Here is a 24,024-nt window from a genome sequence, read left to right as displayed (position 1 = left end):
GCTCTTACAAGATTAGAGCTTCCCACAAAATATAACAAATTATTACATCTCAAGAAAAAGGTGATTAAAATAAAATACAAGTTATGTTAATGAAATATATACTAGGCCACAATTACAAACCGCTACATTTTACAGTAGTTGTTCGCATCCCCCAGACACTTTTGTCAATCTATGACCAAGCTGTCCTAGTGTTAAGTCTACAGCATGTATATAAACATCTGAACCTTTTAACAATATTTTAGCCCTGACACTGATTCAATGACAGATGTCACGTCATTTGAATGTTATGAATATGAAATGACATTTGTGATGTACAAGAGAGATGGAATGGGGAACACTAAATGCAACCTTTAGAATCTAAAAAGAAGCACATCTTAACTTACCATCTTCATCTTCATCTGCTTCTTGGTCATTTTTATCATAGCCATCTAACCATTTCAAGTCTGGCAGCAGTTCAAACACTTTCTCACGGTAGTCCTCTAAATTTGTTACCTCGCAGTTGAATAAATCTAAACTTTTGAGATTTTTTAATTCTACCTGTAAATGAGACAATAATTTTTTCAGAATGCAGGTAGTCTGAATGACCCCCACATAACCTACGACTCTATGGTCTTGCACTAAGTAACAGAAAAGAGCAAAATGTAACAAAAACTTTTGCTAAATTCAACAAATAATTTCTATCTCTACAATGCATGAAACTTAAAAAGACAATACAGTATTATGATTTAAATACAAAATAGTCCTAAAAGTTCTATTACAAGTCCAAATAAATTACAATATTGCCATTTGTTAAGGTGCTTCCAGTCTTGAATATACTAATGTGCCAATGAACTGGATGGTGGCAATGTATCAAGTCTTGTGATGTATCACAATAGCAAAATTGTTGTTGAGCACTTTGTAATTCCAATAAATAATCAGAATAAATAAATCCACCCAAACTAAAAACTGAACACAACAATAAGACTAATTCTGCTTCAAATGTTAAGATAAGAATGAATAATCCCAATGTAAACAAGATTATATACTGCTCTCCTTGACAAATGTTGAAATGAACATTCTGAAAATATTGTCAACAGGAAATTTCCATGAAGTATCAAAATTCATAATCAAGATTACCTATCACTCAAATTGACGTAAACATGCATACTAATAATTATGACCTCAATAATAATCCACAATGTGAGAGAAATATTGGCTATGTATTATGTTGTTTACAAAATAAACCTAATGGATCAGGTACACCAATAACTTGATTTTGGACAAGTATGAAAAATACAAAAAACCAACAATCATCAAGAAAAGCCAACAAAAAATACAAAATCAATATAAACACCAGGCTTTTAGCAATACAACATAAAGCAAATAGAACATTTAAATGTACAGTTTACACTAAGAATCCACAAACCTTGCAAAGTCACAGGAACAAGAAACACTGATTACCAATTGTGTTTTGGTAAAAAAGTATCTCAATGAAAGTTGTGCATGCATTAGTGTCAGTGAAATGTTAAATGCAAAAATTCTGTGCTAACATGTATACCACCACTGAAAATGTGATGCACATATTCCAACTATTCTTCATGAGAGGAAAATTAAACAGTACAAAATGTACTACAAATTCTGGAAAAGAGCTTCAACTATATTCTATCATGTCACTTTAATATAAAACAGTTGTTATAAATCTGAAGTACAAAGTACTGATATATGAACGTACAGAAGGTTCTAGAAGCAAACTTGTTTAAAGGGTACTGTAATTTTGATTATCTATTCTGTAGTTTTTTCTTCAAAAAAACCATGTCAAGTGTTGCTTTATACAGTCAAGATCAACAAGATTATCCATTTTTTCAAGTTCTGTCCATAATATTAGTTACTTTTGTATTCAGATATAATACGAGAGAATCATTTAAAAATTATTCATTGGAATCTCAAAGTGCTCTTTGACTTTTGGACAAAAACACTGCTTTTGTATTACTGAGGACTTGTTCAAAGGAGTTCTGGACGATTTAATTGAGATCCATAATAACCATTGGTACATCAGCACATGCACGAGTATTTGGGTTCTTATTCACAATACTTTCAAGTTCCTTTTAAATTTTCACCTGCTACTCAAGTGTAATAAATTGTCTGCGGAATGACAGTAACTTTTCTGGTTTTGCTTCTGTCTGTTACCTAGTTTATGAGCATAGAGTTGTAACACTATAGCCCCTTGGGTCACAATGTACATTAGACAAATGTCCATCAAGCAGCCAGTGTGACTGTAAATCATACTATATTCACACCTTTGCCAGCAATCACATTGGTGGTGTCCAATGGCACATTAGTGTTTAACTGACATAAAGCAATGTTACTTGTGTTCAATATGATTCATGATACACAGCCTTTGATATTATGCACATCAATACACATATGAACTTGACATCTTTGGTGGGTAGGTGGTGCCCTTTAATGAATGTTGACATAATGGTTGTATTCCAGACTTAGTTATACATTTATATGCAACTCTCATGAATGAAAAGATAACAAAGATACTTTCAAATGGAGTAGCTGTTAACAAGTTTTATTCAGTGTTTTATGCCATTTAATGAAAATGCTTCAAAAACGTCTCTTATTAACAATTTCATGCCTCACTTAAACTTGAAAGACACTATGTTATTTTCAAAATAGAAGAAACAATGTAATTTCATCATGCAAAGAAAATCTGATCCAGAACAAATCTGGGCATGGGAATAGGTATGAATACCAACAAAATCCTTCTGTTGCAAAAGACTGCTGCGACCACTATAAAAATGACCAGGACTGCAAATGCTGTTCCAGATGAATTCAAAATTTAAATAATAAGGCAAACTAATAATAATTATTCATAACTGATGAAAATTAAAGTAACTTTTATATGGTAAGTATCATGTAAGCAAAAGTATCATTGCACCGATTTATAAATGAAATGTTTCACCATATTAACAGCTGAACTAAATCATACTAAACAATGTGTTTGAATATTAATATCTGCTAATAGCAATGCAATACACTGTGCAGTAACTGTAAACATGTGGATGTACTTGCAAGCTGCAACAGCAGAAATCAGATGATGATGAGACTGCAATCACGAATATGACAAAGATAAGCGACTAGAACCAGAAATTGTGGGAAAATAAAACCGACCTAAGTATGGCCCTTGCATTATAAGTTAAGTTGGCTTTGCATACATGCATCAGAAGCTAGAATACTCCACAAAAAAGGTGTTTTCTCCAGAATCCGAGATTTTGTGCAAAGTATCCAATCTTTAAAGAGTGCAAACATGTGAAAATCACATGATTTACAATGAAATCTGAAAATGTTTATTAATAAAACTCAATCTGATCACAGCAATAGATCGCTGGATCAAGTCATCACGTAAACATCAGTTAAATGAGTAACATTTACTGATTATCTATCTAAAAGCCTTTACCAATCGCACTTAATGATGTACAATGAGAAATTAATAAGTTAAAGAAAATGTACTACTTACCAATGATTCTAATGTGCTTATGTCTTTGATCTTATTTCCACTCAAACTTAATTGTGTCAAATTTGGACAGCCTGTCAAATTTGTCAATCCAGATGAAATTCTGTTGTCGCTCAATTCCAACTGCAAGATAACCAAGATTAAATTAGATTCACATCAAAATATAACTTATATTCAAAGTCAATTTTACATAACTTAAAAACAAGATGCACTAGACAGCATGACCTCGCACACCTGCTCTGACCGACTTAGAACTGCCTATTTTTGCCTCAGAAGCTTATGTAGCACTGCAAGACCACAAATGATTTCAAGACTATATCCAAAAACCTCTTGTTTAAAAACAATGCACTAATAACCCAATGAAACACATGCTTACATGGCAGTGATCCCTTCTAATTAAAAGGCAGGGTTCATACAGAAATCTGAATGATAAATTCAAAGACTTTTCCCCAACTCTGAAAGACCACAAACAGATTTCCAAGACCTATTTTTACTAACACTTAGTATACAAGTAATGTTATATGAGAAAAGAACAAATTCAACTGAATGGGTCATCAAAATAAAGAAACCAGGAAAAAACTATTACATCCAAATCTAACAACCTTGGACAATTTTATTTTGCAATTGTGGAAAGAAAGTACAAAATTTGGGTTTATTTCAATTTTTGAAGACCTCAGGGTACTCTGCTCAATTTTCCAAAACTTTCAAGACCATGAAAATGCTACGTAATTTTTCCCAAACTATCAAAGACCAGGAATTTTACTTCAATGAAGAAGAAATTCAAATTTGCCAGAGATACATAAAAATACTGTAGTAAAACTACTTTTAAAACCCAATCACAAGCAAATTGCCACTTAGTTGATGCATCAGACTCCCATGAGATAAATATCTTTAAACTGAGGACTACTACGGAAATTGTTCCAACGTTGAAAGGAAACAATATAATGATGCAAAATTGAAAGTTCTAATATAAAACCATTGCTGTATTACAATTTTTCCTTTCTACACTCCCTTTTATTAGAAGTACAACACAGACCTTGAATTATTGGCCAATATTACTTCAACTCACCAAGATCCGTTTCTAGCACTGGGAATCCAAAATAAGACCAACAAAAGAAAACTCGTAGATGAAAAGAGATAACAACCTAAGTTTGTCAGATGCAAAATTTATAACACCTATTTACGACAATAGCGCAAAAATCTGACTAGACCTTGGCCTCAAGAGTGGCAGAATCTTGACCAGTCAGATAATCTTGCTCAAAAACATATTGAAAAATAGACTACTTAACACTTTTAAATATGCCATGTCTTGTTTAGGCAGAGTGAGCTAAAACAACTTTGTATGATGTAACACACATTGTGTGGGAAAATTTACTAACAATTCCTACCTCATGTTATACATGTCTTCTGACAAAATTCGGAATTCAAAATACTCTGGGTAATGACAATATGTGTTAAATAACATTGTGAATTTAGACCCATTTTGAAACAAAGAAACTATCTATCTCTGACTTAGCCATTGCACTAGGGTAAAATTCATGTTACTTCAATGAGAACCTTGCTGTGGGTCAGAAACTATGTTTTGCCATCCACCATTGATGTCACTGAGCACAGATGTAGAGACTGAAAACCGGACATTAAAACATATCAGTTCTACTACCCTAGACAATTTTCAAAGAAACCACTGGTATTATAGCCAGGTTTCTCATACAGTCAGACATTATTATGTTACATTCATTGTGAAAGAATCGGTGCACGTTTGGACATGGAAAGAGTAGAACAAAGTAGGCACTCATAAAAGAGCAGGAATGGTGTTCTAGGGAACTTTGGACAAGATTTGGAACAAAGGCTTCTGAGGTAAAATATCGCTTTAAGGATAAAATTGCAGTGGATGGTATAATCTGATATGATGCTGTATTGTGTGCATAAATGAATTTAATAGCGGGTAGTGTTAGGACTTGTATTTGAATATATATTTCTGGATTGTGCAGTTAGGCTTTGGTGGCATGTGCACATATAATTAGGCATTTATTAATTTGCAGGTAGGAAATGAGTCAGAATATTGTTGATGTTGAGAGTTTAACCCTTTACCTCATAGAGCATAGTGACAAAGTGCAGCACGCTATAAATAGAACACCTGTTACCTAGCAGACCGCATCCGCATAGGCATGCCTGTGAATTGTTAAGCAATGTAGTGGTGTTAACGTTTAACAGCAGTTTTAACCATTTTACGTTTTAGGTAGACATCTATTATATATGGAAAAATTGAAGAGTAAAGTCCGATTGTTATAGCTGTGTACTTATTTTTCACGGAAGAATATTCTATGTGCTTCAAAATCATGAGAGAACTCGTTCACCGTCATGTCCGTGAGGCCGCGTGACCGATCGTAGCTGCCATTTCCCATACTCGAAATTTACATGTTTTTCGTCTGCGTCTACATCACTAAGTCATCTGAATTTGATAATCAATAAAAACTAATTGCTGCTTACATAAATATCAGAGCCTTTACCTTAGTTACTGAATCTTTCGTGGTTGTGATTCTACTCGTGAAAACTTTGTAAGTACTGAATGAAATCCTGCCTGTGAACTGTTAAGCAATTTAGTGTATGTTACGTTTAACAACAATTTTAACCATTTTACATTTTTGGTACACATATATTATATGTGGACAAATTTAAGAGTAATGTCTGATTGTTATAGCTGTGTAATTATTTTCCACAGAAGAATTTTTTTATGTGCTTCAAAATCTTGAGAGAACTCGTTCACCGTCATGTCCGTGAGGCCGCGTGACCAACCGTAGCTGCCATTTCCGATACTCGAAATTTACAAGGTTTTCGTGTGCGTCTATTTCACTAAGTCATCTGAATTTGATAATTTATAAAAACTAATTGCTGCCTACATTAATATCAGAGCCTTTACCTAATTTATTGAATCTTTCGTGGTTGTTATTCTAATCGTGAAAACTTCGTACGTACTGAATGAAATCCGCGGCTGCCATTTTGGAGAGTGGATATTACGACCCAGTTACTTTAAATAGCAGATATCGACCAGTGCATGAATAGCGACCACGTGATCTGACGTAATTGTCATTCGCAGAAATGAATGTAGTATGTAATAGGGGGGTTTTCCTCGAAGGTGGCGCTACGAAAACTAGCTCAAAATGGCTGATGTTTACAGCAGGCGTCAAAAGGCGCTTCTATGCGAATCTTGCAGAGGCGTCAAAAGGCGCTTCCATGCGAATGGAGTAGAGGCGTCTAAAGATGCTTGTATGAGGTAAAGGGTTAATAAAATAGATAATTAGGAATATATATGTATGTATCAGAAGTCATGATACTATTGTTGTTGCAATAATCTTTATTATAGAACAAGCATATGTGGAATATTTATGATGTGAGTGTACGAGCTGACCTAATGATTTACTTATCATTATGCTGATGAAAGGTCTCTGAGAGTGGGTCAATTCTCCTGTGTTCGAACAAGGAGGCAAAACTGTACATTCCTTTTAATCCACAGGAAGCTTTCTGACGCCACCCAACGATTAGAGAGAGAGAGAGAGAGAGAGAAGACATGGAGGGCTGGGAAAATAAGCAATACAAAGTCGCAGGGATGAAGACAGAAACAAGGGTACAAGAAATACTGACAAGGAGGGCCAGGAGAAGGTTGTTGTTGTTGTTGTGGGGTTTAACGCCATTTTTCAGCACGATAGGCTATACATGGCGGCCAGTATTAATGGTGGAGGAAGAACCCGGAAAACCCCCGAAAGAACCACCGACGCACGAGAAGCTACTGGCAGGCTTTCTCACATGCCCACATTGGCTGAATCTTAGACTCGAACCGCCGCAGACAGAGGTGAGATGGCAGTGATCCGTAACGAAGAGCGCTTTAGACCACTCGGCCACTCGGGGCCCCCCAGGAGAAGGTAAAAAAGGATAACGGAAGTATCAACAAATGGATAGAAGGCTGAACTTACAGATAACATAGAAGAGACATGGGAAGGAAAAGTTATCTCATTTATTTTTGTGTGATGAAATAACTGGCAATTTGAACAGCTCTTGTATGGATTGCATTGAAAAATTGTCCTGAAACTTTTCTTAATTGTTATACTGTTCACCTAGACTGTCTGCTTTCCTCAGAGCTATTTTACCTTTTTAATTGTTCGTCCTTCTCCAGGGTTAGTGATAATTCTGTAGGGGGCACGCAACAATTTAACATGCAAGAAACTTCCAGTAAAGTTTGACCTCATTAAAGTCATTTAATTTTTGTTTCCACGAAGTCCAGTATTCTTATATTTTTGTATCAACCTAGGGCAATATACAGTTTTAAAAAAAACACAAGCATGTTTCTGGCTTTACGATGAATACTGACCTGTGGAAAGAAAATGCAAATAACGTGACAATATAATGCAGTGTCCTTTTTGTACCTGCATATATTTTAAAAATAAAGCTATTTAAATACAGTTTAACAATTTTCTTGCAAAAAGCACTGAATTAATAATGACATAACGTCAGCAAAACTATATACTGCTCATTAGCGTAGAAACTGTACCCTTACCCTTTTTAAGTTTGGGAGACGAGGAAAGCCTTTCAGTGAAGTAAGACCAACATTTATCAAACTAAGAGACTCAAGGCTTGTGAATTCATTTGTTAATCCATCAATCTGGTTGGCTCGACAGTTGTCCAAGTTTAGCTCCTTTATCTGAAAAAGTCAATTATTCAAATTACAAGATATACTAAGAGACTCAAGGCTTGTGAATTCATTTGTTAATCCATCAATCTGGTTGGCTCGACAGTTGTCCAAGTTCAGCTCCTTTATCTGAAAAAGTCAATTATTCAAATTACAAGATATACAAAGTCCATATACTATAAACAGCTGAAAAACAAATATTTTTTTCTGCAGGATTGAACTTCAGATAATAATTTAATAACTTGGGGCATTGTACCGCCTATTTTGGAACTGCATTTTAATTTAAGCAAAGAGATAATCTGTGAACATCAACAGAATACAGCTAATCAGATGATTACAGATCAATACACAGTAATGTGTGTGTGTGCATGTGTGAAGTTTGGATTTTTAATGTAGCTTCAAGTCATATCGCTACAATGCCTGCAGTGTGGCAGTTTATAGTGATAACTAGCACTGGGGCATCATGCCACAGACATAGAGCTCATGATGAGGATCTGTCACAATTTCATAATTGCTAAGTGGTTACATTTAACCAATTGATAATTGATTATAATAGATTACTAAGAACAAACAGGTGATTATACAGGTAAATGAAAGAGTAATATGTTGTCTCTTTTTGATCCAATATCATGTTACTACAAATCATAGCTGGAATATCTGCAACATTGTCACATTTCAGGGAAAGCCACAGAAGTCTCGCTAGGATTTTAAAACTGAAAGTCCAGGACTGCCACCATCAAAAGTTGCTGTTTAATTTCTACATTATGTACAACATTGACACAATGCTTGATTGTTAGTCACTGTGAGTCTGAATTTTGTCAATCCAAGGAAGGTCTTATTCAAAGCACTAAGCTAGGCATCACACACTTTCCAGATCATGTGCACTGCTTATTCCGCTAAACTCAGAGAAATGAACACAGTAATGAAAGCTAAAGTTGTTTATCTGATGTACTGTTATTCAATGACCACATGTAATCTCTGGTTTCTGCAACTGACTTCAAGCACTGTAATTTGTAATTATCAGTACATTTTCGCACCCAGCTGCTAGTCAAAGCATTTGATCTTGCCGCTGAGCTATTGCAGCATGTTCTTTTATGTACTGTTATAATGGCGAAATGTACATGGGGGTGAGGTTCCGCCACTAAATTATGTCGTAATTATCAGCACAGCTAAGTGATCAACACTTTCCTACCCAGAATGTGTCTCAAGCTTGACTAGCAAGCCATTGAATTTTGCTGCCCACATATTGTATGTGTACGGAGAATTCCCGCCCGATTGATTTTCTGCAGCTCCAATAAAAATTATACCATCGAATTACATATGATAAACCGTTTTCCACATGTGGGTAACAGTTTTTTTTTTAAAGGTGTCAAGTCCAAGACAGTAGATTTTGACTAGTCAATCATTTACTTGTGTCAGTAATAAAATGCAGGTACTGTTTTCTCTGAACAAACTTGTCACATGGCACAATTTCTGCAAAACTGGTTTTAACAAACCAGAATTTCTCACTTTTTCACAAATACAATTTCATTCTCTGTCAAAAATCATAAACTTACATAAATAAATAAAGGCTATAAAAAGTCTGTATTTATGCTAATGTTACATGTGTCGATTTGGTTGAGTCATTCTCTTGCTTCCAGTGTACATTTATATTTGAAAATCTTAATTTCCAAAATTACAGCACAGCTGCAAACCTTCCAAGCTCACAATTAGTGAAAAATACCAGGACAATAACTCCATCCACTCTGATTGTCAATATTACACTATATCAAGATCACAATATAAAACTAAAACACTACATTTCTATTTATTATGGTATTCATAAACTTCACTTGATCTTGTGGTTATTTATCAAGACATGATACAGTGGCAGACTTGAACTTCCTTAACTGCAGGATCGTAAATTGGTTATCAAAACAGTTGATCTTGGTGACTAAAACTGCTGACAAATGTTCTGCACATAAGGAGGACCTAAAGTCTGTCTTATTTTTCCTCACTACAGAAAATACTCTTGCACTGTCACTGTTGCTGTGAGAATGAACAGGAGCTGCAGAACATTTGGAAGCAACCTTCGAGTCCGGGAACATTTGTCTGAACAAATGTTTAGCATGGTCTCCAGCTGATAACGTTAGATTGTGTTCAACAAGAAAACTCACAAATAATGCTTCAGCGACAGTAGCCTGTAGGGTTTCCACCAATGGCTTAAAATATTCCAGAGCTGAAATATGTGAATTCTTAATTTTCACAAGTCCTACATGTTTTTTTGCAACCATGTCCAATAGTAAAATTTGTGGCACACTGTGTGCAAAAAGCGTGATGTATATCAATGTTTAATGGCACAATGCACTGCCAATTTTGATGTATTACAAATTAAACCTCATTTTTTGAGCAATGGATTTCTTTTCCTTGGTGGTGAAGCCATTTTCAAGATCTTACATGCAATGCCGAATGGTAATTCAGTGTTGGTAACTTATGCGCAGAGCAAAATTCCGGTTTGCCTCAGTTTCTCTCAAAAGCATTTGTAAAACTACTCTTAAACATAGATTAAAATAGGCTAAAATGATTGCTACCAGTCCAACTGTACAAATCGGCTGTAGTTTTATTAAAATTAGGACCAGCAGTGCCAAACCGTTTCAGCAACTGCCAATATCACGGCTAGTGCTTAATGGAAAATCGTTTTTTTATCTTTAAAGATTTAAAAATAACTGCGAACTGGAGAATTCATGAATTTTTAGCTTGCGACGTGAATCCGCGAAAAAGTCGCGAAATTCACACCAAATTCGTGAGGGTTGGCAGCTATGCCTCCAGATGGGTTCTATATCAGATTCCATATCTGAACAAAGAATCTGCAAAGATTAAACATTAGAAAACCAGTCTGTTCTCTCCTAAGCTATACAGCTGCTACAAATAGAAACAGGTAAAAAAAAAAAAAAAACCAATGTAAAACCAGCAAGTTTCTTGGAAATAGGACAGCTGCAATAAATAGAACATAACTGTTAATAAAGAGCATCCAAGGCATTGGAGAAGCATATTCTTATGTCATAGATATGTACACAACATTTCTAGAATATGGTCTGAAAGATTAATGGGATGTTAATAAAAACTATTTTTTGGTGTGGGGGCATACCAAAAACCAAATAATCTGAAAATGTTTAAGCTTAATGCGTAATTTAGTGAGAAAAAAAAGGCATAATGATTATACCAAAAGCATAATGGTTGGCATGTATGAGCACTGCTTTGCTTAAAATCAGATTTGAGTACTGTCAAGAGACATTATAGCAATGGCAGCATCTGTTTCCAAGTGCTTAGTTGAGAAAACATCCAAAGCAAGTTGGCATGGCACCCACAGGACACAAAAGTCAAGAGATGCATCATGAATCAATTTTAAATTGGTCAACATCGTTGGAAAATTAAGGGAAAACGATGAGGCTGATTTAAGAAATATTATCAATAGATGTGTTGCAGCTATTCCAGCACCACACGTAGATTGCTGGCTCCCACATTTTATTAATTTTAAATAGAGAAATAAAAGTTTGTTACACAAGTTACATTTTCTCCTTAATAAAATGTAAACACCAATTTAATAGAACATGAAACAATAACCTTTTGTTATTTTGTGCTAATTGCAAAGGTCACTAACAGCTTACAAAACTACAAAAGCAAGATGTTTCACATAAGAATATATGCCGATTCTTAAAGTAATGTTTCAAGTCATTTGGTGGATTATGATTACATGATAAATGTACAGATGTGGCTTTTAGTTATTATGCAATTGTAACAGATCTATTTTAATTATTACCCTGATAATATATCAAATCATTAATTTTTTCATCCTGTTATGTGAATTAAAACTTAATGACAAGCAATATTTGATAATGAAAACTCAGTTATCTTCCAAATGTTATTTTTTTTAAACAGATAGGATACTAGATCACTGAGCCATAACACATCTGATGTGAAAATGAAGCATCACAAATTTGGGGCATTTGTCCCACAGGAATGGCTGAAGAGCATATTGTTAGTCATAATTAAAAACATATATATATCACATTTCCATCCATCATGTCTATTTTCTGATTTGGAAAATAAATCTGCCAAAAATATGTATTCGAAAATATGTGTACAACATTTTGTTTGTAATCCCACCCCCAAACAATAACTATACTCGTACACCTCCAGACACTCGCGAAGGTGAAACTGGTTCACCTCCAACAAATTAGTGCCATTTCAAAAACTTTATTATGCTAATACAGTGGTAACTACAAAACAAAAGTAAAATACTAATACAAAAAGATAACTGGAAAAATGGCCACCCCATTAACAATGTTTGTGTAAAATATATTTCCATATCTATGTATTACTCCGCGTTAAAGAACGTACTTAAACAAGTGCACCGTTTTGTGTAATGTAGTGTTCCAAGGGGCTCAACGCAGGCGTTACTGGTACGTTAGTTGTCTGTTGTCTATCAAAAACAAATGTAGACGCTTTCGACTATCAATATTATTGCATCGACTATTTAATGTTTAGTAAAAGAAAATGCTTACTAGAACAGACGAATATTTCGCAAATTCGGAACTAAAGCCCGCCGCAAAGAAAGCATACAGAAAAACCAAGATGGCGGCTAAGTTTACTTTCACAAAAGCGAGCCAATATAGTTAGATTGATGAAAACAAATATGCATCATATTAAAAAGGAAATTGTATCAAAAACATTAAAATTTCTAAGTAATGTTCGACTTGATTTAAATAAAGACCTTTAATTACCAAATAACTGCTTGTTGCTATGGTCGAAATGTATACTACTTAAAACTGGGTCAAGTGACGTATGCTACTAAACTGAAAAACGTGTCCCACTCTTCGCTTATCGAATCGTTTTATTAAAAATTGTTAAATGTAAAATAAATAATATCCCATCTTCATTTTACGCAACTAAATAAAGTTTGTAAAAAGGACATCTGGGGATTGTGGCACAAATGTCGACAAGGCGCACGTTTCAAAATGGCTTCGCATGGCGCCTTTACTATCATTGAATGGACCAGTAAACCTGCGTTCGGAGCCCATGTGATGAGGACATGAAACACCACTTTGCAAACCAGGCCTTCATCATTCTCTCTGAGCAGCCATTTTACAATATAACTAGACGAATTATATATTTTAATCAATAAAGAAACCACGACAAAATGGCGACAATATATTCACAATTTACATTACATCCCATCATTACACACTGCAATCATTGGTTTGACATAAAGTTCGTCCATCTTATTGCATGTCATTTCTTTGATTACATATCTACCATGCCTTAAGCAGACCTAATCTTTCCGATGTTATTATAATAGGTCATCATCAATACTAAACAGGTCAGCCTTAGACCTGAGCAATGAAGTTGTGCAAGTCAAACTTTTGTCTCAACGCTTGTGCATTACTAACCAATCAACATGATCTACGATCCAGAATTTTTTAAAAGTTGGTTGCTTATGTTAAATTAATTCCATCGTTTTTAACTTTTAACTGTAAAAAACCAGATATTCTCGCAAACGTAACGTCTTATATTTGGCTATTGATTGAAGGTGGCAGAAAAGGGCGCCATATTTGAGCTGTTGAGAATTCGCAATGTGCTCTTTGGTACTGGCCGATACGTTAGCAAAATGGTTTAAGAACAATGATTTCAAAAACAAAAAAAATCATCTCAACAGAGGTAAGTGATGGAGATGACTCAGTTTAGCTCATGAGGCCTAATGTCAAAGGCCAACACAAAAATAACATTTTCGGCACATGTGCATGAAATCATGCTCCGCTATGATAATGCACAGGTAACATTCAAATATAATGTAAACAACTTTCTAGCATTGTCATAAAAAGGAAAAAATAATTACCTCTGCGGGCTTCCTTGCCCTCTTCTCCAGCTCTATTCTCTTTGCCATATCCATCCCGATACGTTTGTATTTGGGTCGTTTTATTCCTGTTGAACTCCCTTCTTCCTACACAATATACAGCGTAATATGGAATATAGTACCTCCACACCGCGCGGGTTGATAGCCGCCTTGAACGGGGTTGCAAGATAGACCAATCAGCGAATCCCCAGCACGTGAGATAAATCTTGAATATTCATTATTACTGGGAAACATCAGCCAATCAATGATCGCCATCACAGTGATGTCATCCAAGTTTGTACCTGTAAATTGGATTGTAAATACTACTAACACGTGGTTGTGTTTATGAATGAAAGGTACGCAATGAAGTTAGTCGGGTCTGCGTGCACTTTATTTGCGTTGAAATAAATTTAAAGGCAGTATTTTTAAAAAAATGCAAAAAATGAAAAGAGGTACAATAAAATGATAAATATAATTTTTAAATTTTTTTGTGCCTTAACAATAATGTGATAACCTTAGCAGAGGTACACCATTTGATAATGACATTTTTAAAAATAAATCTTATATTTTCTTACAAAATTTGACTTGAATATTTATAGATAGAACTGAAATAAAAACAACTCAAATACTGGTAAATCTGTGCGACTAGTTTCACATTTACTGTATGCCTCTTCATACAAATGTTTTGAAAGAAACATGACATCTTTGTATTTTATAATAACAATTATGTCATTAACATAACATCACAATGATATGCATCATTATAACAGTTGTAGATGTGTAACTGAATCAAAAAGATCCACAAGTCTTTAATGAAATCTGAATCCATGAAATATTAATGTAGAGACAGTCATACATTTATATATTTATAAAGGATATAAATATATACAACATATACATTCATTTATTACCATTTTACAGAATTTTATTAAATGCCTTATACTGAGCCCATTGGGATACAAAGTATAACCTATGAATCCAGTAACTTTCTTCAATCAGTGTGTTTACCTCTCCATGCACAATATCAATTGTCATGAAAGAAAAATCACATATAGTATGATTATTTGTATTAGAATGTATTAAAACATTAGAGGATCCATAAAAATTGTTAATATGAAAGCGATGATTATTCCCTCTCTTCAAAACTTTTTGAAGTGCTTGTCCATCATATGGTATGTTACATTTTTTGCAAGTTATCAAATAAATCACATCAGTTGATATAAAGTCAGTGTTATAACATAGGAGAAACACTCCTTCTGTACTGGAGCTAATACAATAGGTACTTTTTCAAATATTATTCATTGAGAACACAGATTTCTTTTCCTGTTCATGATGAAAAACAGCATTATATTTTCTGTCAGTTTAGTTCTAATAAAAAAAATCTTAAAAATTCTTGAGTCATCTGTAAGCAAGAATTGTAAAGTGCTGTTACACTGTTTTTATTTGATAAATTGAGGAGACTCCAATATCTATTAATTACAAGGCCTATATTTGGTAATGAATGATTATATATTATTATGAAAGGAACTTTTTTTTAAATATATCGTACCTTTTGATGTGTTTAAAGCCTCATGCTAAATAAGATTACAGGCTTTGTTTAATGCAGAATCAATGCTATGTAAAGGATAATTTATATTTAGGAAATATGTATTTAATTCATTCAAATAAAACTGACGATTGTCTTTTTTTAAAATATGAGTCAATCTTTTGGCCTGTCTACAAGGTATGTCGTTTTTACCCGAGCTGGGCCAGTGGGATTATAAGAAAAATATTCCACATATTTGTGGATATTAGTTTCTTTGACATGAAAGTTTAGAGAGATAGTATTCTCAAACTTTGTAAAAATTATATTTACATCTAAATATAAAAAGAATACATGCATGGTGGAAGCAGTACAAGTAAATATGTATCATAAGAGAATGTGTGTTTCTTTATATTATCTCTCTGACTGATTTAATTTCAATCTGATATTATCTGTTATGATTTACCTTATTATTATCTTTAACTTTAAATTGTATGGAAGTAAAAGAATGAAAATGGCTTTATTTACTAAAAGTAAATGTGTAAAACATTTTCTTTACCAATGTATGTTTAGACAGTTATAATTGAAAATATTGGAAATAACTTCAATTTATTATGTCTCAAATTGGTGATAAAAGCTGTCACTCTTGGTAGTCTGACCCATTAGACACGATCTGTCTGACTTACTGAGTCTTTCTGTTGACTTAGGGTTGAGGTGGGGACCAGTGGTATACTAATTAAAACAACTAAGTCATATTGTAAACTACTGTTTATATCCAATATACAGACTAGTTCTGTCCACCTCTTCAAATTCTACTTGAATATTTATCAACATTGTTTCTCACTATTTCCACTCAGAATATATATCACTCCCAGAGGCGTAGCTATGATATTTTGCGCCTGGGGACGAACTATAAAATTGGCGCCCCAGCCCCCTCCCCGTTTAATCACATTTTTGAATATTACCCTTGTTTACTTATTATAATGTAACGTTGTAAGCCTCATTTTGGCGCCCCGTACCTTGGCGCCCGGGGACATATGTACCCCCCTGCCCCCCCCCCCCGCTACGCCTCTGATCACTCCATTATGTCTATTAGGTATCCTTTCTCTTAACTCCCCATCTTGTATGTCTGTGTCTGATTCTTATTCTTTCTCTGTCCTCTTTCTGCTTTGTGTCCTTTAGCCGTCTGCTTTCTACCCCACACTATACCTTGTATCGATCTATATACACATAATTCCACACCCTTTCCCCACATACAGACTATGATTGGCTAACCATAACTAGATGAATGACAACTCCCTTCCTCCAGATCATATCATAACTAAATGGTGATGAAACAGCAGGAATATGACCCAGTTATCCAGATGTCATGATGCTGACCTGTTTACCCAGATTTGTCAATGCCTTCCTGATACCCAATAACTTTACATGTTCTCACACCCAACTTACATTAGTTTCTATGATGCTGACTTGGTTACCCAGATTTATAATTGCTTCCCTCACACTTGTCTCTGAAATTCCCATATTCAAACACCCCACATATTACTAGTTAGAAACATGATATTTGTACTGCTATATATTTTACTTTCTCCCACCCTACAATCCCTTTTGTCATATGTACTAAGAATTCATTTGATCATATGTGCCCCCACTTTTATTTTGATTTTGCTCTGCTAAATTGTTATTAATCAAGCAACAGTACAGACATATATCCTATAGTATTATATATGTGACAGAAATGCTTAAATGTAAGCTAAAACAATATAAACAAAATATAAGCCTTCTTTCTTGGAAGTACTATATGCATGCATCCTAGACTAACTAGTTAACAGTAAAGCATTTTGCTAATCACTTATACTACTGCCATTTGTACAACAAAATATAATCTCAGTTTCCAAACATGAAAATAATGACAAGATGGAGGTCGACAGGACAAATAAATTTACATCAATACAGCAAAAGCATCATGTTAATTGTGTTTAAAAAGTGTCCATTTTTTCTTTCTGAACTGTTTAGTTGAGTGCCACCATTTGGACATGCATGACTGTAGATTCCCGTGTGCACTAAAAAGCAAGCAAGGTAGACTTTACATGACAGAGACAATATGATCATAAATATTTCTAAAAATATTGCAATTTGAAATAACAAGGACCCTTATGAACAATTTTGTCTCATCTGGTCAAATGAATGCTTTATGTGTTACATCTGCACACATATACCACACCTTTATTTTTGTTAAACATCTGAATTCTTAGATTATCAATGTATAACAATCTACTCCATCCTAATTGGCTATTTTACCATGAACATAGCAAAAATGAACACCTTCTCCCAGAATGGGTATACACATTTTTTTCTAGTACCTACTTCCTTTTATGCAGTTTTAAAGTACTGCTTCACCCTTTTCCTTCTAACCTGGGTCAGAAATTATTTAAAATTCTGCTAATTCAGCTAGTGCCAAACACTGCATGTTCAAAGGCCTAACTGTCAATTATCATATAAGAGTGCAAACTGAACATTCCAAACCTAAATCAACCTTGTAATGGAAAAAAACAACTTAAAGACCAAATGTCCTAAGAACTGGCTTAAATTTTGACAAGAATTGTCTCTTGGCTTGCATTAATCTGGCCTTACAATTATAAGAACAAAGACTTAGAAAGCCAAATAGACAATTGTGTGGTCACTTTCTTTTGTTTTTTATTTGTGTCTGTGTCTCATCCCATTCATGTAATTATGTGGTGTTTCATTATTTTACTAATTATGTGGTTTGCCCTTGAGTTTTCTTTTTCCCTTGAGAGTTTTATGTACATGAAATGCTCTAATTAGATAAGTCTTGGACACAAACATCTCTATTCTACACAAAAGATATGTAATTTTCATTATTTTACCACAAGTTTGATCAGAAGTGGATAGATTAAATCCTAGGTTCTTAGTTGTAGTGACTTATTTCAGGTCAGTGACATTGACAAACACTTACTGATGCCTGATGCTTGGAGGGTGCCATTTGTCAGGTTGTTGATTTTAGCAACAGAGAGCTGATTTAAACCCCTGATAACACTGCCAGGATTCTATTTCTATCTTACTGTGGAGAATAACTTGTTCTCCAGTATTCATTTTGTCAGGGAGTTCACTAAATACTGCCTCAGTGGACAATTTCCTCCACTCACTGTGGTATGGATACCCCAGGCATACCACCCTGCATCTCTATGCAGTTATTTACATAATCTATCTTTGCTTTTTTTCTGGGTGGGGTGGGGTGTAAGAAATATATGCCTGATATAAATGAGTAATTAGGATTTACAAATACTTTAAATTTTTATATCAACTCTGAGTGACCTACCAGTATATGTAGTAGCACTTGTCCTTTAGTAGTACATATATCTATTAAAGTCTGTACCTATTCTAACACTAATCATGCTTCTGACTAAGTTACAACTATATACAGTATTTCCTTTACCTTCCTGCCTTAGATTTTCCCCATCCTTAGAAAAGTTTAAGTTAAACTTTGTATCTCTGGGGATTTTTGTAAACTGACCCTGGGATAAGCTCATATAATAATAATAATAATAATGAGGACTTTGTATAGCACCTAATCTTTAGAAGCTCTAGTCGCTTTACAACATTGGACAACACCTATAAGATAAAAAACATATAATGATATAATTACAAAAACAAACACCATGAAATTAGAAAACATTTAAAAAAACATGCTGAGAATATTTAAGGTAGAAAACATTATTAGGTCTTTAAGTTTGTTCTTGCAGTCAAAATAAGTGAGTTTTGAGAGCCCTCTTGAATGGGATCACTGTGTCTTTGTGTCTAAGTTCAGTGGGCAATTCATTCCATGTTGCTGTGCCCTGGTATGCAAAAGAACACTGCCCATATGAGTTTGTTTTCATAGTGGGAATAATGAGTATACGATTGTCAGAAGAGGAGCATAAGTATCTTGCTGGTGTGTACACATGGGTGAAGATGGATAGGTATGTTGGACTAGAGTCTGACAGTGAAACGTAGCACAGAAAACAAATTTTGTGTTTGATTCTGGATCGAATGGATAGCCAGTGTAGGGTACAGAGCAGCGGGGAAATGTGCTCTGATCGTGGTACTCTAAGCATTATCCGAGCAGCTCTGTTTTGAGCTTTTTGAAGTTTCTGGAGCAGATATTGAGATGAACCAGACAGAATTGAGTTACAATAGTCCAGTCTTGAACACAAGTGTTTTAGTGGCATCAGCTGAAAGATATTTGTGAACTGAGCTGATGCGTCTCAGCTCATGATATGCAGCCTTGCATATGTTCATGACATGTTGGTGCAATGTGAGAGTACTGTCCAGAGTAACACCTAGGTTTCGTATTGATTGTGTGAATTTAATGTTGGTGTTGCTGATATTTATTGTTTGAGGTAAAGGATTTGAACGAGAAAGTCTTTATGTTGTGATCAGATTGGCCTCGGTTTTATCACCATTCATCTGCAGCTTGTTACATGTCATCCATGATTTTACATCAGATATGCACCTCTCTACACCTTGGATGGTAGCATCAACTTCAGTTGGTTGGCTAGATTTGTATATATTTAGGTGTCATCAGCGCACAGTTGGTGAGACACTGGATGATGATCTATGACACTTGAGAGCGACTGAGTGTACAGAACGATGAGAACAGGTCCAAGAACAGACCCCTGTGGAACACCACAACATAGATCAACTGGGCTGGACTGTATTCCATTTGCAGATACAATTTGTGTCCTGTTGACCAAGTAGGACTTGAACCACAGTAAGGCTTTTTCATGAATGCCAAACACATGCTGGAGACGGTGAAGTAATATATCATGGTCTGTTGTGTCAAATGCTGCAGACAAATCAAGGTGGGTGAGGACTGTAATCTTTCCGCTATCCAATGCAGAGAGAATGTCATTAACTACCTTTAGAAGAGTAGTTTCAGTACTGTGGCAAGGGCGATATGCAGGTTGTATATTGCTAAAAAGACTATTTGAATTTAGGTGAGATACAAGCTGAGATTGAACAACCTCTTCTACGATTTTTGATATGAATGGGAGATTAGAAACTGGGCGGTAGTTCTTTAAATCATTATGGTCTAGTGTTGGCTTCTTTAGCAGAGGCTTTACAATGGCAGTTTTGAAAAATGATGGGAATTCCCCGGATGAGAGAGAGGTACTAGTAACATCAGTTAGTGAAGGCAATACTGGATCTAAGCACTCAAGCAGCAGTGATGTTGGAATTGGATCAAGTTCACATGACTTTGGTGCACTCTTCATCAGGATTGTACGTACGAAATCCATAGAGACAGGTTCAAGAGCTGCTAATGGTTGCCGCTTAAATTCTGTATCCCACCTGGTGTCAAGCTTATCTCTAATAGTTTGTACTTTGTCACGGAAGAAATTTGCAAACATGTCCGGAAGGTCGACTGGAGAGAAGGTAGTTGGAAGTGGTGCAGATTTGTTCCTTGACATTAGCTTGTTAGTAATCTCGAAGAGCTCTGTGCAGCTGGAACTTTCCATGATCTTAGTAGTGTAGTGGGCTGATTTCGCTGCATGGACTATATTTGTGACATTCTTCTTAGCGGCTTCATAGAGTTGCACATGAATAGTGACAGGGCCGGCGTCAGACTATCTGGCGCCCTAGGCAAGGTTAGACTCTGGCACACCCCCCTGCTCCCAGAAAATATCAATTTCAGAATTTATAAACAATATATTTTTTTAAAAGAATCAACATTTGAGCACAGACCAAGGGTAATTTAAAAAAAAAATTGCCCCTCTGTGCTCAAATGTCCGGACACCCCCCAAAAAGCACTACAGTAATACCTCGAACATTCGCGAGGTTAGGTTCCAGAACCAGTCGCGGATCAGGAGGAATCGCGAATGTTTCGTACAAGTCACTAAAAATGCTAATAAATGCTTATTTCTAGGGTTTAAACCCTAGATATGACCCAAATCATGCTCCCAAAGCACTTTAATTTCATTTAAAAGTTAGCTTAATACATTACCCTTAAAAAGAGAAATAAATGGTTGACGTAAAAATAGAGTACAGTATCGCCTAATGGGTATTTACCACACTAGCGCATTTACAGTACGGTACATGTATACTAATATTACCCCTATACTAATTCATTGGCTGCCGTTTTCTTTTGCACTCTCAGTAAGGTAAAACCAAGTAACGAATGGGACTGTAAACTTAATGACTGACGTTTTCTTTGTCATTGTCAGGAAGGTAAACTAGGTAAACTTCATAAGTCACAGAAGTCATATAACGAAGGTACAATTCAATAAAATAAAGAAAACATGTACGTAGAGGGTACCAATCAAAATTTTGCAAATCCATGAATTCGCAAATCCAGAAACGTGAATGCACGAGGTATTACTGTACTTGATACTATTTTATTTGTAAAATTAAGACAAGAATAAACAAACATAAAGACGGACAGTTTAATACCCCACACAGGCCATTTCTTTCCTTGTTTATACCATTAAAATAAGGAGTTACCCCCCTCAATTTGGTTTCCGTGGCAAACTGAAGGTTTCGTATACTCGTGATTCCACAGAAAAACTCGTGGCCTATAAAAACACGCGAACGTAATTACATCCTGAAAGTTTCATATACGCGCAATTTTCATTCACTCATTTTGCTTGTTCCGGTCAGCCTGGTGTTTCGGTCAGACTGAATCTACCCGATTATTTGTCCCTGTAAAAAACGACCCTCAATAAAACTGAAATTTATTTATCTATTTTTCAAAACTGTTGTTGATTTGGAGAAATGCACCCCCTGAAATCAGCACCCTAGGCGGCTGCCTAGTTTGCCTATATGAAAGCGCCAGCCCTGAATAGTGAGTCTGGTGGAAAGCGAGAGCCTCTCAGCTTTACGGCGGTCTCTTTTAGAAGTGTGAAGCTGGTCCCTAACACTGCTATACCATGGAGAACACTTTTGAATTGATACTCTGCACTTGGTAGCTGGGGCATGTTTGTCAAGCAATGAACGTAGGCAGTTAGCAAGTTGTTAGATTAGCTTGGATGTCATGCATTAGTTTGGTTCTATTTATCATACGGAGGTTTCTCTTAGTAGCAGATAAAGGTGGAGGGTTAGAGACTGATACGTCAAGATGGCATATAATGCAGAGGTGATCTGATGCAAGGTCATGGGATACCAGGGAGGACCATAGAATGTTATCATCAGGTCTATGAAGAATCCAGTCTAAAATGTGACCATGTTTATGGGTGGGTTGGTTAACTGACTGTTTGAGGTTGAAAACATTAATGGAATCTATGAGTTTTTATGTATTTGGGTTTCCAGGACAGTCAAAGTGAAAGTTGAAATCTCCAAGAATAATCAGGTTGCCACCTATTGAATTTCCATAGTCCAGGAGATTCGGAAACTGCTCCAAAAAGATAGTCAGCCAGCTTTTTTTTCTACTAGGAGGAGTGCAGTATCGGCAGAAAAAATGGACTGACCTTTGCTCCAGTGTGAGTGTGGTTTGGACTAGTTCAAACGATGTGTGGTCGAAATTGAATGTTGTGGTGCGGTTAAGACATTTTATCATGGAGTTCTTTGTGATGAGAGCAATTTCACCTCCGCAAGAATTACGGGGGAACGACTTGATGGAGTAACCAGTGGATGTTATTTATTTTACTTTTGGTGGTGTGCATGGTGCAGACTGACCTGCAGCCCCAAGTTGTTGCATTTAAAGCACCTTGCATATTGAAATCTACAGTCGGATGCTTTATGGCAGTACTCACCACATCGGTAACATGGGCGTGTTGTTTCCCTCGATTCCCCAATGGTTTCCACCTTTTTGCTGCTTCCTTTTCCTCTGCAGTGTGTTAAGAGAGTTATTTTTAAGCTTCAGTTGTTGAATTTCAGCTCTTAAGTTCAAAATCTTTCTCTCCAGTTTTTGGGGAATTCAGTGCCACCACCGAATAAGCCATGATTGCCTCCTTTGCCAAGATGAATGAACAAACACTTGGATCCATTCCATTTAAGGCTATGTCAAGGATTTCCAAAATTTATTTCCTCAGGTCTATCCCCAATGATTTTACTTTCTCAAGATAACAGAGCACAGAGTCACTTCCTTGGACCACAGAATAAAGATCTCTCACTCTGCTATATTGTGAGACTTCTGATGGGAAGAAGATTTCTTTAAACTATTGTGACAGTGCTGTATAATCAGCCTGCACATCTTCTGGGATTTCTGCTTCCCCGGATAGACTTAATCCCAGGTGTGGTGTAGTCTTTTGATTTTGCCAAGCTTTTCAAATTTTGAATGCCACACTTTTGCACTGTCCTGGTCCCCAGAGAAGGCTGGTATGGTGATGAAATCTCTCCCCGAAGCCATGTTTTTTCTTCTTTTTTTTTCTTGGCTCCAGCTGAGCTAAAAAGTCAGCTACCCTGACTATTCTTCACCACGTCTGACCCATTAGGTGCCATCTGTCTGACCTATT

The 24,024-nt window shown here is 35.6% G+C and overlaps 1 protein-coding gene across 4 annotated transcripts in view; it reads right to left on the bottom strand.

Annotated features, from left to right (window-relative positions):
* LOC149794136 (acidic leucine-rich nuclear phosphoprotein 32 family member A-like) overlaps nt 1-24,024 on the bottom strand; it is a 43,674-nt gene that overhangs the window by 14,665 nt on the left and 4,985 nt on the right. For all 4 annotated transcript variants that reach the window (XM_089968192.1, XM_089968190.1, XM_089968191.1 and 1 more), the window contains exons 2-5: nt 14,059-14,357; nt 8,052-8,195; nt 3,503-3,622; nt 384-537 (exon numbers count right to left, since the gene is read on the bottom strand). In XM_089968192.1, coding sequence (XP_089824318.1) covers nt 384-537; nt 3,503-3,622; nt 8,052-8,195; nt 14,059-14,112 — 472 coding nt within the window. In that variant the 5' untranslated portion in view covers nt 14,113-14,357. The remainder of the gene's footprint in view (nt 1-383; nt 538-3,502; nt 3,623-8,051; nt 8,196-14,058; nt 14,358-24,024) is intronic.

This window comes from Sinohyriopsis cumingii, chromosome 8 (genome assembly GCF_028554795.1).
Source record: "Sinohyriopsis cumingii isolate HCF-2022 chromosome 8, ASM2855479v2, whole genome shotgun sequence".
Lineage (NCBI taxonomy): Eukaryota > Metazoa > Mollusca > Bivalvia > Unionida > Unionidae > Sinohyriopsis > Sinohyriopsis cumingii.
Note: the sequence above shows the minus strand (reverse complement) of the source record. Positions and strands in the feature narration are given on the sequence as shown.